This window comes from Ambystoma mexicanum, chromosome 11 (genome assembly GCF_040938575.1).
Source record: "Ambystoma mexicanum isolate Mex_15411 chromosome 11, UKY_AmexF1_1, whole genome shotgun sequence".
NCBI classification, from domain to species: domain Eukaryota; kingdom Metazoa; phylum Chordata; class Amphibia; order Caudata; family Ambystomatidae; genus Ambystoma; species Ambystoma mexicanum.
Window position 1 is genome coordinate 18,277,900 of NC_090934.1, and position 15,462 is coordinate 18,293,361.

Consider the following 15,462-nt stretch of genomic DNA (forward strand, 5'->3'; position numbering starts at 1 on the left):
AGCAAGACTCTCAGGATCTCTGTCAGCACATCAGCATTTCGCTTCCCAGCACAGCAACTCCTTGGTTCTCAGTTCCTTCTTCAACTGCACCTCTCATGTGCTTCTGATTTCCACCTTTTATATTGTCCTCTACTACTAACAGGCTGCAGGTGAAAAGAGGTATACTCAATTGCCTGAACCTGCTTGAGCCTATTAGTGTGACATGCCTGATCTTTATTGCTACATGCCTCCAGACCACTCATCTTCGTCCCAGTACTAGAGCAGTGTTTATAATAGTAACTCTGCACTACTCCTAGTTATTTCTTCTTCTCAGAACTTAAGGGAAAACTACAGGGCAGGATGGGATGAGATAGGCAATAGCCCATAAAGGCTAAGGGAGGGGAGGGCAATATCAGGAACGGGGGATACCATATCTCGCCTTCGGGTACCCTCTCTCCAATCCCCAAAGACCCTCCACTGATGTGATCCTCCCAAGCTTGTCAAACCTCAGTGTTGCGATTCAATAGCGATGGCCCTTCCCTGGCCACCTGAACAGAAGATCCAGGGGAGTAGATGTGTGAGTACCTTCAGGTTTCTCACTGTCCTTCGAACACTGTGCCATTTATGGACACCACTTCTCTCCAGAATCACCCGGGTACCGACTCTTTGTATAGAAGGTTGTCTGAAGGAACTCCATGATCCCAGTACCTCACTTGTGACAGCTCAGGATCTCCGTGCTCAAACTACCTCGCGTGTTCCTTTTCTTGTTACACTGAGTAGTGTGATGAATCTGATGATGTCATCACTCCTTTCCCAGAGGTAGCCTCTACTCATGTGGCCAGGGGACGGCAGCCGCTTCCTGACCCTGAGGGTGGCTATGCGATGGAGGATCACATGAGGGGAGGCGACCCTCAGGGGGAGGGACAGGCATCATCAGATGAGACATGGTATCCCCATTTCCCTTTTAGGGATATCCCCTCCATTCCTCATGCCTTGCTGGCATACTATGATAGTCACATTCAACAACCCGCAAAGCCTGCTGACAGTATCCTTCAATATTATGAAACAAACCTAATAACAAAGACTGACACGAGGAAGAGGGCAATCACAATGAAGATTGCTCGACTGAAGCGAAGCAAGCAGTCTAGCAGTTGGAGAATTCCGATTGACTCTGGGCGACTCACTTTCTCGGAGCTTGAGTTCAAAGATAGAACAGCTGAGCAATGTATAGATCCGACCGGTTAGTCACTCCCGGGAAGATCAAGTTGTCAGGTGGACAGTCGAGCAAGGAGACGCAGAAGAACCGTGGAGAAGATTCCCCAGTTTGTTTTGGGAAACCAGGAGGCACGAGAGAGGCAGAGAAATGGCACAAACAAAAGGGGAGGCTGCGTCAGCACAAGAAACGCAGAAACGGGACATGAGGCAAAGAAGCTTCGCACTGGCAAGGGAATCCGGAGCGACCCACAGACTGCCACCAGCTGCAGAGACGTGCCGCCCGAAGCGGGGAGAGAAAGTGAGAGAGAGAGTGAAAGAGAGAGCGGAAGCAGAGAAGGACCCACACGGGTCAGAGAAGTCAAGGAAGACATGCTAAAGCCGGTGAGCCAACAGTGGAAGGCCGGGCCCTCAGGAGAGAGTTGGAGAAGGCAGTTGTTAATTGGAACAAAGAGGTACATTTCCTACGGCTTAAATTACAAACTGATTTTCATAATATCAGTGTTTGGGGATACAAAAACACCAGTGATAAGAGGAGTTTAGGAAAAAGTATATGCCCTCAGATCCTGAAAGTGGATGAGCATAGTGAGAGAACCAGGCACTAGAGTATACCAGGTGTTTTGCGAGTCTGGGACCTGTACTCAAATTGTGTACAGAAACTATATGAGAGAACCTGGTAAGAGAGTATACCAGGTGTTTTGCGAGTACAGGACCTCCACCCAAGTTGTGGTACCTTGAAAAAAGAATCCCACGGGAGTATCATGCCCTTAGGATTTTGAATTGCATTTGTGATATTTTGAAAAGAGAATCATAAGGAAGACTCAGGCCTTTAGGATTCTGAACTGCATTAAATGTGGAAAGGACCTGGGGAAGGGAGTCATTTCCCCTGGAGTGGATTGCAACACCAAGAGAAGCGGGCTATCCTCTTGGGCTATAAAAAACGTGGTTACTCTTTTGAACTTTTGCAGAGAGAAACGTTGGGAAGGGAGCCATTCCCTGGAACTGTGAACATTATACATTTGAGCACTTCCAGGCCAAAGAACAACACCCTTAACACATTAGAATTACCTTTAGAATTAGAGAGCTAGGATAGGATTTTGGACACATGGCATTTTTACTTTGGACATCTTGACACAGGAAAGATCCTCAGCTTTTGGTTGAGGTAGGGAAATACTGCCTAGATTAGGGACAGTGAGGCATTTTCTAACCCCCCTTTTGAATATATAAAAGTTGATACCAATCACTGTGTTCACGTCTCATTTCTGGTTCCTTACAGTAGTCAATAGTCTCACCCTTCTCCCAAGTTGTTGCTAGTGAGCAACTGATGCCCAATCGTCTCACATTGGGCATCCGATTATCATTCCTTACACAAGGACGAGATAGGGATCTGTGTCTGGCAAAGATCTCTTACCTTGGCACCACTGGCTGGTGTTGCAGGTGAGGATGGCATGGACGTGCAGCTGTGGTTACTCTGGCTGGCGCTTGAGCTGGATCGGGTTGGAGATGCTGTCCGTGAAGAGGGCTTTGACTTTCGACCTCGCGACCTAAATGGAGTCATTCCTTGAGACATTCCCTCAGGCAGGATAAACTTCTCCCGCAGTTCAAGGTTTGTTCTTCCTCGTGCTGGAGACAAAAATACAACAGAAAGAATTACTGACAGAACCAATCACCTGAGGATGCTATGGCCAAAGGATTGTCCTTCATGCCGGGGTAATTCTTCCTCCTAACCAAATCTGAGCCTTGACATTGAGAAGCCCCATTTCCATACACACGTCTGCAGGACACTTGAGGCAGCACATTGACACAGAGGCTGCCGCATTGAGTGTGCAGGACGATGCAGCCAGAAGGGACTCTGCTAGGGGACGACTTCTGATAGGCATTTAACCACAAGCCAAGGATGATGTGCTGGGTGAGACTGAACGGGCCAAAGAACTATGCTGGACAGCTAGATGCCTGGCCACAAGGCCTGAAGGGCGACGAGGGGTGAGAATGACCGGGATAGAGAGAGATTGGGGTATCCACAAATGAAGAGCAATTGCGATACAGGTTGGAAGACGATGGCCACAGGAGGCACTGCAGTGTTCCGTCATGCAAGATGAACACCACAATTACAATAGCATGCAACATTGTACGTGTAAGTACTGTCATGCATGCAGCTGACTCAAAAGGATGTTGCAGTACTGTGAGGAAGTGACTATAGAATCTTCTAGAATTCATTGAGGGTGAAAGGCAATTGCAGAGACAACTTCTAGAATTCATAGGGGTGTGCGGGGTACTGTAGGATCTACTCTAGAATTCATAGGCAGGTGCGGGGCACTGCAGGGTGGACTTCTAGAATGCATGGGAGGGTGCAGGGCAGACTTCGAATGGGAGGGGAGGGCACTGCATGGTGTACTTCTAGAATGCATGGGAGGGTGCACTTCTAGAATGCATGGGAAGGTGCAGGGCACTGCAGGGTGGGCTTCTAGAATTCATGAAAGGGTACAGGGCACTGCAGGGTCTACTTCTAGAATTCATGAGAGCTCATAAGGCACTGCCAGGTATACTTCTAGAATGCATGGCAAGGTGCAGGGTGGACTTCTATAATGCATGGGAGGGTGCAGGGCACTGCAGGGTGGACTTCTAGAATGCATGGGAGGGTGCAGGGCAGACTTCTAGAATTCATGGGAGGGGGAGGGCACTGCAATGCATGGGAGGCTGCACTTCTAGAATTCATGAAAGGGTACAGGGCACTGCAGGGTGGACTTCTAGAATGCATGGGAAGGTGCAGGGTGGACTTCTAGAATTCATGAAACGGTACAGGGCACTGCAGGGTCTACTTCTAGAATTCAAGAGAGCTCATAGGGCACTGCCAGGTATACTTCTAGAATGCATGGCAAGGTCCAGGGTGGACTTCTATAATGCATGGGAGGGTGCAGGGCACTGAAGGGTGGACTTCTAGAATTCATGAAAGGGTGCAGGGCACTGCAGGGTCTTCTAGAATTTGTAGGCGAGTACAGGGTACTGTAGAAACTACTTCTAGAATTCATGACGTAGGGCACTGCCAGGTGTACTTCTAGAATGCATGGGAGGGTGGACTTCTTGAATTCATGGGAGGGTGCAAAACACGGCAGGGTGTAGGGTGAACTTATAGAATTCATGAAAGGGTACAGGGCACTGCAAGGTCTACTTGTAGAATTCATGAGAGTGCGTAGTGCACTGCCAGGTGGACTTCTAGAATGCATGAAAGGGCACTGCAGGATGTACTTCTAGAATGCATGGGAGGGTGCAGGGTGGATTTCTGGAATTCATGGGAAGGTGTGGGGTACTGTAGGATCTACTTATAGAATTCCTGAGCGTGCATAGGGCACTGCCAGGTGTACTTCTAGAATGCATCTCAGGGTGCAGGGCACTGCAGGGTGGACTTCTAGAATGCATGGGAGGGTGCAGGGTGGATTTCTAGAATTCATGGGAAGGTGTGGGGTACTGTAGGATCTACTTCTAGAATTCCTGAGCGTGCATAGGGCACTGCCAGGTGTACTTCTAGAATGCATCTCAGGGTGCAGGGCACTGCAGGGTGGACTTCCAGAATTCATGGGAGGGTTCAGGGCACTGCAGCGTCTACTTCTAGAATTCATGAAAGGGTACAGAGCAGCACAGGGTGTACATCTAGAATTCATGAGAGTGAGTAGGGCACTGCAGGGTATATGTTTAGAATGCATGGGAGGGTGCAGGGCACTGCAGGGTGGACTTCTAGAATTCATGAGTGCGTGTAGGACACTGTCGGTTGTACTTCTAGAATGCATGGGAGGGTGCAGGGCGGACATCTAGAATTCATGGGAGGGTGCAGGGCACTGCAGGGTGTACTTCTAGAATGCATGGGAGGGTGCAAGGCAGACTTCATGGGAGGGTGCAGGGCACTGCAAGGTGGACTTCTAGAATTGATTGGAGGGTGCAGGGTATTCTAGAACTCATAGGCAGGTGTGTGTACTGTAGGATCTACTTCTAGAATTCCCAAGAGTGTGCAGGGCACTGCAGGGTGTATGTCTAGAATTCATGAGTGTGTTGGGCACTGCAGGGTCTACTTCTAGAATTCATGAAAGGGCACTGCAGGATGGACTTCTAGAATGCATGGGAGGGTGCTGGGCACTGCAGGGTGGACTTCTAGAATGCATGGGAGGGTAGAGGTACTGCAGGGTGGACTTCTAGAATTCATGGGAGGGTTCAGGGCACTGCAGTATCTACTTCTAGAATTAATGAAAGGGTACAGGGCACCGCAGGGTGTACGTCTAGAATTCATGAGTGTGTAGGGCACTGCAGGGTGTACATCTAGAATGCATGGGAGGGTGGATTTCTAGAATTCATGGGAAGGTGCAGGGCACTGCAGGGTGTACATCTAGAATTCATGAGTGTGTAGGGCACTGCAGGGTGTACATCTAGAATGCATGGGAGGGTGCAGGGCACTGCAGGGTGGACTTCTAGAATTTATGGGAGGGTGGGTGCTGGGCGCTGGAGAGTCTACTTCTAGAATTCATGAGTGCGTAGTGCACTGCCAGGTGTACTTCTAGAATGCATGGTAGGGTGCATGGCAGACTTTTAGAATTCATGGGAAGGTGCAGCGCACTGCAGGGTGGACTTCTAGAATGCATGGGAGGGTGCAGGGCACTGCAGGGTGGACTTCTAGAATTCATGCAAGAGTGCAGGGCACTGCCAGGTCTACTTCTAGAATTAATTGGAGGGTGCAGGGCGGACTTCTAGAATTCATAAAAGGGTGCAGGGCACTGCAGGGTGGATGTCTAGAATGCATGGGAGGGTGCAGTGCACTGTAGGGCAGACTTCTAGAATTCATGAAACAGTACAGGGTGTGTGTCTAAAATGCATGGGAGGGTGCAGGGCACTGCAGGGTGGACTTCTAGAATTCATGAGAGTGCATAGGGCACTGCCGGGTGTACTTCTAGAATGCATGGGAGGGTGCAGGGCATTGCAGGGTGGACTTCGGGAATGCATGGGAGGGTGCAGGGCACTGCAGGGTGTACGTCTAGAATTCATGAGTGTGTAGGGCACTGCAGGGTTTACATCTAGAATGCATGGGAGGGTGCAGGGTGGATTTGTAGAATTCATGGGAGGGTGCAGGGCACTGCAGGGTGTACGTCTAGAATTCATGAGTGTGTAGGGCACTGCAGGGTGTACATCTAGAATGCATGGGAGGGTGCAGGGCACTGCAGGGTGGATTTCTAGAATTCATGGGAGGGTGTAGGGCACTGCAGGGTGTACGTCTAGAATTCATGAGTGTGTAGGGCACTGCAGGGTGTACATCTAGAATGAATGGGAGGGTGCAGGGCACATCAGGGTGGATTTCTAGAATTCATGGGAGGGTGCAGGGCACTGCAGGGTGTACATCTAGAATGCATGGGAGGGTGCAGGGCACTGCAGGGTGGATTTCTAGAATTCATGAGAGTACGTAGGGAACTGCCGGGAGTACTACTAGAATGCATGGGAGAGTGCAGGGCAGATTCTAGAATTCATGGGAGGGTGCAGGGCACTGCAGGGTGGATTTCTAGAATTCACGAGAGTACGTAGGGAACTGCCGGGTGTACTTCTAGAATGCATGGGAGGGTGCAGGGCAGATTCTAGAATTCATGGGAGGGTGGGTGCAGGGCACTGCAGGGTGTACTTCTAGAATGCATGGGAGGGTGCAGGATACTGCAATGTGGACTTCTAGAATGCATGGGAGGGTGCAGGGCAGACTTTGTGGGAGGGTGCAGGGCACTGCAATGTGGTCTTCTAGAATTCATGGGATGTTCAGGGCACTGCAGCATCTACTTCTAGAATTCATGAAAGGGTACAGGGCATTGAAGGGTGTACATCTAGAATTCATGAGTGTGTAGGTCACTGCAGGGTGTACATCTTGAATGCATGAGAGCGTGCAGGGCACTGCAGGGTGGATTTCTAGAATTCACGAAAGTACGTAGGGAACTGCCGGGAGTACTACTAGAATGCATGGGAGGGCGCAGGGCAGATTCTAGAATTCATGGGAGGGTGGGTGCAGGGCACTGCAGGGTGTACTTCTAGACTGCATGGGAGGGTGCAGGATACTGCAATGTGGACTTCTAGAATGCATGGGAGGGTGCAAGACACCGCAGTGTCTACTACTAGAATTCATGAAAGGGTACAGGACACTGCAGGGTGTATGTCTAGAATTTTGTATTTTTTTATTTAATTATGATTTATATAGCGTTTAAATCCAAAGCGCTTTACATAAGAACAGAAGAATACATAAAAAGCATACATGGGAGAGCGCAGGGCACTGCTGGGTGTACTTCTAGAATGCATGTGAGGTTGCAGGGCATGGCAGGGTAGAAGTATAGAATGCGTGGGAGGGTGCAGGGTGGACCTCTGGAATTCATGGGAGGATGCAGGGCACCACAGGGTGGACTTCTAGAAGGCATGGGAGAGTACAGGGCACTGCATTTTCTATCTCTATAAATCATGATGGGGGGAGGGTGCAGGTCAGCGCAGGGTCTACTTCTAGAATTCATGTAAGGGTACAGGGCATTGCAGGGTGGTCTTCTAGAATGCAGGAGAGAGTGCAGGGCACTGCATGGTCTACAATTCATGAAAGGGCACTGCAGGGTGGACTTCTAGAATGCAGGAGAGGGTGCAAGTCACTGCAGGGTCTACTTCTAGAATTCATTGAAAGGGTATGGGGCACTGCAGGGTCTACTTCTAGATTTCATGAAAGGGTACAGGGCAGTGCAGGGTATTTTAGAATTGATGTGAGGGTGCAGGCCACTGCAGGGCCTACTTCTAGAATTCATTGAAAGGGTACAGGGCACTGCAGGGTCTACTTGTAGAATGCATGGGATGGTGCAGCGCACTGCAGGTTCTACTTCTAGAATTCAGGAAAGGATATGGGGCACTGTAGGTTCTATGAAAGGATATGGGGCACTGCAGGGTGGACTTCTAGAATTCATGGGAGGGTGCCGGACACTGCAGGATCTACTTCTAGAATTAATGGGAGGGTGCAGGCCACCACAGGGTCTACTTCTAGAATTCATGAAAGGGCACCGGGCACTGCAGGGTGTTCTAGAATTCATGCAAGGCTATGGGGCACTGTAGGTTCTATGAAAGGATATGGGGCACTGCAGGGTGGACTTCTAGAATTCATGCAAGGATATGGGGCACTGTAGGTAATATGAAAGGATATGGGGCACTGCAGGGTGGACTTCTAGAATTCATGGGAGGGTGCCGGGCACTGCAGGATCTACTTCTAGGATTAATGGGAGGGTGCAGGCCACCACAGGGTCTACTTCTAGAATTCATGAAAGGGCACAGGGCACTGCAGGGTGTTCTAGAATTCATGAAAGGATATAGGGCACTGTAGGTTCTATGAAAGGATATGGGGCACTGCAGGGTGGACTTCTAGAATTCATGGGAGGGTGCCGGGCACTGCAGGATCTACTTCTAGGATTAATGGGAGGGTGCAGGCAACCACAGGGTCTACTTCTAGAATTCATTAAAGGGCACAGGGCACTGCAGGGTGTTCTAGAATTCATGAAAGGATATGGGGCACTGTAGGTTCTATGAAAGGATATGGGGCACTGCAAGGTGGACTTCTAGAATTCATGGGAGGGTGCCGGGCACTGCAGGATCTACTTCTAGGATTAATGGGAGGGTGCAGGCCACCACAGGGTCTACTTCTAGAATTCATGAAAGGGCACAGGGCACTGCAGGGTGTTCTAGAATTCATGAAAGGATATGGGGCACTGTAGGTTCTATGAAAGGATATGGGGCACTGCAGGGTGGACTTCTAGAATTCATGGGAGGGTGCCGGGAACTGCAGGGTCTACTTCTAGATTTCATGAAAGGGTATGGGGCACTGCAGGGTCTACTTCTAGATTTCATGAAAGGGTACAGGGCAGTGCAGGGTATTTTAGAATTGATGTGAGGGTGCAGGCCACTGCAGGGCCTACTTCTAGAATTCATTGAAAGGGTACAGGGCACTGCAGGGTCTACTTGTAGAATGCATGGGATGGTGCAGCGCACTGCAGGTTCTACTTCTAGAATTCAGGAAAGGATATGGGGCACTGTAGGTTCTATGAAAGGATATGGGGCACTGCAGGGTGGACTTCTAGAATTCATGGGAGGGTGCCGGGCACTGCAGGATCTACTTCTAGAATTAATGGGAGGGTGCAGGCCACCACAGGGTCTACTTCTAGAATTCATGAAAGGGCACAGGGCACTGCAGGGTGTTCTAGAATTCATGCAAGGCTATGGGGCACTGTAGGTTCTATGAAAGGATATGGGGCACTGCAGGGTGGACTTCTAGAATACATGCAAGGATATGGGGCACTGTAGGTAATATGAAAGGATATGGGGCACTGCAGGGTGGACTTCTAGAATTCATGGGAGGGTGCCGGGCACTGCAGGATCTACTTCTAGGATCAATGGGAGGGTGCAGGCCACCACAGGGTCTACTTCTAGAATTCATGAAAGGGCACAGGGCACTGCAGGGTGTTCTAGAATTCATGAAAGGATATGGGGCACTGTAGGTTCTATGAAAGGATATGGGGCACTGCAAGGTGGACTTCTAGAATTCATGGGAGGGTGCCGGGCACTGCAGGATCTACTTCTAGGATTAATGGGAGGGTGCAGGCCACCACAGGGTCTACTTCTAGAATTCATGAAAGGGCACAGGGCACTGCAGGGTGTTCTAGAATTCATGAAAGGATATGGGGCACTGTAGGTTCTATGAAAGGATATGGGGCACTGCAGGGTGGACTTCTAGAATTCATGGGAGGGTCCCGGGCACTGCAGGATCTACTTCTAGGATTAATGGGAGGGTGCAGGCCACCACAGGGTCTACTTCTAGAATTCATGAAAGGGCACTGCAGGGTGTTCTAGAATTCATGAAAGGATATGGGGCACTGTAGGTTCTATGAAAGGATATGGGGCACTGTAGGGTGGACTTCTAGAATTCATGGGAGGGTGCCGGGCACTGCAAGATCTACTTCTAGGATTAATGGGAGGGAGCAGGCCACCGCAGGGTCTACTTCTAGAATTCATGAAAAGGCACAGGGCACTGCAGGGTGTTCTAGAATTCATGAAAGGATATGGGGCACTGTAGGTTCTATGAAGGGATATGGGGCACTGCAGGGTGGACTTCTAGAATTCATGGGAGGGTGCCGGGAACTGCAGGGTCTACTTCTAGATTTCATGAAAGGGTATGGGGCACTGCAGGGTCTACTTCAAGATTTCATGAAAGGGTACAGGGCAGTGCAGGGTCTACTTCTAGATTTCATGAAAGGGCATGGGGCACTGCAGGGTCTACTTCTAGATTTCATGAAAGGGTACAGTGCAGGGTATTTTAGAATTGATGTGAGGGTGCAGGCCACTGCAGGGCCTACTACTAGAATTCATTGAAAGGGTACAGGGCACTGCAGGGTCTACTTGTAGAATGCATGGGATGGTGCAGCGCACTGCAGTGTCTACTTCTAGAATTCATGAAAGGATATGGGGCACCGTAGGTTCTATGAAAGGATATGGGGCACTGCAGGGTGGACTTCTAGAATTCATGGGAGGGTGCCGGGCACTGCAGGGTGGACTTCTAGAATTCATGGGAGGGTGCAGGCCACCACAGGGTCTACTTCTAGAATTCATGGGAGGGTGCCGGGCACTGCAGGGTGGACTTCTAGAATTCATGGGAGGGTTCCGGGCACTGCAGGATCTACTTCTAGGATTAATGGGAGGGAGCAGGCCACCGCAGGGTCTACTTCTAGAATTCATGGGAGGGTGCCGGGCACTGCAGGATCTACTTATAGGATTAATGGGAGGGAGCAGGCCACCACAGGGTCTACTTCTAGAATTCATGGGAGGGTGCCGGGCACTGGAGGATCTACTTCTAGGATTAATGGGAGGGAGCAGGCCACCGCAGGGTCTACTTCTAGAATTCATGGGAGGGTGCCGGGCACTGCAGGATCTACTTCTAGGATTAATGGGAGGGAGCAGGCCACCACAGGGTCTACTTCTAGAATTCATGGGAGGGTGCCGGGCACTGCAGGATCTACTTCTAGGATTAATGGGAGGCAGCAGGCCACCGCAGGGTCTACTTCTAGAATTCATGGGAGGGTGCCGGGCACTGCAGGATCTACTTCTAGGATTAATGGGAGGGAGCAGGCCACCACAGGGTCTACTTCTAGAATTCATGGGAGGGTGCCGGGCACTGCAGGATCTACTTCTAGGATTAATGGGAGGGAGCAGGCCACCGCAGGGTCTACTTCTAGAATTCATGGGAGGGTGCCGGGCACTGCAGGATCTACTTCTAGGATTAATGGGAGGGAGCAGGCCACCGCAGGGTCTACTTCTAGAATTCATGAAAGGGCACAGGGCACTGCAGGATCTACTTCTAGGATTAATGGGAGGGAGCAGGCCACCGCAGGGTCTACTTCTAGAATTCATGAAAGGGCACAGGGCACTGCAGGGTGTTCTAGAATTCATGAAAGGATATGGGGCACTGTAGGTTCTATGAAAGGATATGGGGCACTGCAGGGTGGACTTCTAGAATTCATGGGAGGGTGCCGGGCACTGCAGGATCTACTTCTAGGATTAATGGGAGGGAGCAGGCCACCACAGGGTCTACTTCTAGAATTCATGGGAGGGTGCCGGGCACTGCAGGATCTACTTCTAGGATTAATGGGAGGGAGCAGACCACCACAGGGTCTACTTCTAGAATTCATGGGAGGGTGCCGGGCACTGCAGGATCTACTTCTAGGATTAATGGGAGGGAGCAGGCCACCGCAGGGTCTACTTCTAGAATTCATGAAAGGGCACAGGGCACTGCAGGGTGTTCTAGAATTCATGAAAGGATATGGGGCACTGTAGGTTCTATGAAAGGATATGGGGCACTGCAGGGTGGACTTCTAGAATTCATGGGAGGGTGCCGGGCACTGCAGGATCTACTTCTAGGATTAATGGGAGGGTGCAGGCCACCACAGGGTCTACTTCTAGAATTCATGAAAGGGCACAGGGCACTGCAGGGTGTTCTAGAATTCATGTAAGGATATGGGGCACTGTAGGTTCTATGAAAGGATATGGGGCACTGCAGGGTGGACTTCTAGAATTCATGCAAGGATATGGGGCACTGTAGGTTCTATGAAAGGATATGGGGCACTGCAGGGTGGACTTCTAGAATTCATGGGAGGGTGCCGGGCACTGCAGGATCTACTTCTAGGATTAATGGGAGGGAGCAGGCCACCACAGGGTCTACTTCTAGAATTCATGGGAGGGTGCCGGGCACTGCAGGATCTACTTCTAGGATTAATGGGAGGGAGCAGGCCACCACAGGATCTACTTCTAGGATTAATGGGAGGGAGCAGGCCACCGCAGGGTCTACTTCTAGAATTCATGGGAGGGTGCCGGGCACTGCAGGATCTACTTCTAGGATTAATGGGAGGGTGTAGGCCACCACAGGGTCAACTTCTAGAATTCATGAAAGGGCACAGGGCACTGCAGGGTGTTCCAGAATTCATGAAAGGATATGGGGCACTGTAGGTTCTATGAAAGGATATGGGGCACTGCAGGGTGGACTTCTAGAATGCATGGGAGGGTGCCGGGCACTGCAGGATCTACTTCTAGGATTAATGGGAGGCAGCAGGCCACCGCAGGGTCTACTTCTAGAATTCATGGGAGGGTGCCGGGCACTGCAGGATCTACTTCTAGGATTAATGGGAGGGAGCAGGCCACCACAGGGTCTACTTCTAGAATTCATGGGAGGGTGCCGGGCACTGCAGGATCTACTTCTAGGATTAATGGGAGGGAGCAGGCCACCGCAGGGTCTACTTCTAGAATTCATGGGAGGGTGCCGGGCACTGCAGGATCTACTTCTAGGATTAATGGGAGGGAGCAGGCCACCGCAGGGTCTACTTCTAGAATTCATGAAAGGGCACAGGGCACTGCAGGATCTACTTCTAGGATTAATGGGAGGGAGCAGGCCACCGCAGGGTCTACTTCTAGAAGTCATGAAAGGGCACAGGGCACTGCAGGGTGTTCTAGAATTCATGAAAGGATATGGGGCACTGTAGGTTCTATGAAAGGATATGGGGCACTGCAGGGTGGACTTCTAGAATTCATGGGAGGGTGCCGGGCACTGCAGGATCTACTTCTAGGATTAATGGGAGGGAGCAGGCCACCACAGGGTCTACTTCTAGAATTCATGGGAGGGTGCCGGGCACTGCAGGATCTACTTCTAGGATTAATGGGAGGGAGCAGACCACCACAGGGTCTACTTCTAGAATTCATGGGAGGGTGCCGGGCACTGCAGGATCTACTTCTAGGATTAATGGGAGGGAGCAGGCCACCGCAGGGTCTACTTCTAGAATTCATGAAAGGGCACAGGGCACTGCAGGGTGTTCTAGAATTCATGAAAGGATATGGGGCACTGTAGGTTCTATGAAAGGATATGGGGCACTGCAGGGTGGACTTCTAGAATTCATGGGAGGGTGCCGGGCACTGCAGGATCTACTTCTAGGATTAATGGGAGGGTGCAGGCCACCACAGGGTCTACTTCTAGAATTCATGAAAGGGCACAGGGCACTGCAGGGTGTTCTAGAATTCATGTAAGGATATGGGGCACTGTAGGTTCTATGAAAGGATATGGGGCACTGCAGGGTGGACTTCTAGAATTCATGCAAGGATATGGGGCACTGTAGGTTCTATGAAAGGATATGGGGCACTGCAGGGTGGACTTCTAGAATTCATGGGAGGGTGCCGGGCACTGCAGGATCTACTTCTAGGATTAATGGGAGGGAGCAGGCCACCACAGGGTCTACTTCTAGAATTCATGGGAGGGTGCCGGGCACTGCAGGATCTACTTCTAGGATTAATGGGAGGGAGCAGGCCACCACAGGATCTACTTCTAGGATTAATGGGAGGGAGCAGGCCACCGCAGGGTCTACTTCTAGAATTCATGGGAGGGTGCCGGGCACTGCAGGATCTACTTCTAGGATTAATGGGAGGGTGCAGGCCACCACAGGGTCAACTTCTAGAATTCATGAAAGGGCACAGGGCACTGCAGGGTGTTCCAGAATTCATGAAAGGATATGGGGCACTGTAGGTTCTATGAAAGGATATGGGGCACTGCAGGGTGGACTTCTAGAATGCATGGGAGGGTGCCGGGCACTGCAGGATCTACTTCTAGGATTAATGGGAGGGAGCAGGCCACCGCAGGGTCTACTTCTAGAATTAAGGAGATGATGCAGGGCACTGCTGGATCTTCTCGAATTCAAGAAAAGGTATGGGGCACTGCAGGATCTATGTCTAGAATTTCTGGGAAAGTGTGGGGGCACTGCAAGGCGCCTTTTAGAGTTCATGAGGGTGCAGGGCACTCAGGGGTCTACTTCTAGAATTCAGGAGATGAGTGTTCGTTTGAGGGTTGCATGCTCTAGTTTAGCAAATTTGAGCATAATCCTAGCAATGGAGCGCACCTCAGATTAATAAGGCAAACTACCGGAAGGAGGGAGTTGGTAACTAAAGGTATCGAATAGGAGTAGGGAGCGAGCAATGAAGGGTGGGGGCAGGTGACAATCCAGACACACAGGCAACAGTGGGCTAGAGCCAGGTAAAAGGAATAGCAACAGGTGGTTAACATTAAGGACAGTACAGCAGCGGTGTGCGGAACTGTAAGTGCTAGAACCAGCAGTAGAACGTGGGCAGGGTAGAGGGGCTGGTATGAGGGAAAGGGGCACAGAAGGGCCCCAAGGGTCTGTCAGCACAGAGAGCAAGGGTCAAGTCCTATATTACTCGCTATATAATTAATGGGAGTGTGTGGGCACTGCAAGGTCTCGCTATATAATTCATGAGTGTGTGGGCACTGCAAGGCCTCGCTATATAATTCATGGGAGTGCGGTGGCAGTGAAGTGGGTTCCTCTAGAATTTGTGGCAGGGCACAGTGCCCTGCTCTAGAAATCTAGGGAGTACGTGGCACTGTATAGTGTAGTTCTAGAGTGCATGGGAGTGTGAGTGGCACTGCAGGGTCTCACTAAATAATTCATGGGAGTGCGGTGGCAGTGAAGTGGGTTCCTCTAGAATTTGTGGCAGGGCACAGTGCCCTGCTCTAGAAATCTAGGGAGTATGGGGCACTGTATAGTGTAGTTATAGAGTGCACGGGAGTGTGGGGGCAGTGCAGGAAACTGGCAGCTGTTTAGTCGGCACACGAGTGATATCTAAATGTATTTATTGATTAGGGAGGTTTGCAGAGTGCCACATGTCGCGAGCACATGGCGGGCGCCTCTTTTC

General features: G+C 50.7%; 1 protein-coding gene across 20 annotated transcripts in view; it reads right to left on the minus strand.

Annotated features, from left to right (window-relative positions):
• The window catches only part of MACF1 (microtubule actin crosslinking factor 1), a 1,825,008-nt gene that overhangs the window by 64,249 nt on the left and 1,745,297 nt on the right, over nt 1-15,462 (minus strand). For all 20 annotated transcript variants that reach the window (XM_069622429.1, XM_069622430.1, XM_069622431.1 and 17 more), the window contains one exon: nt 2,603-2,814. In XM_069622429.1, coding sequence (XP_069478530.1) covers nt 2,603-2,814 — 212 coding nt within the window. The remainder of the gene's footprint in view (nt 1-2,602; nt 2,815-15,462) is intronic.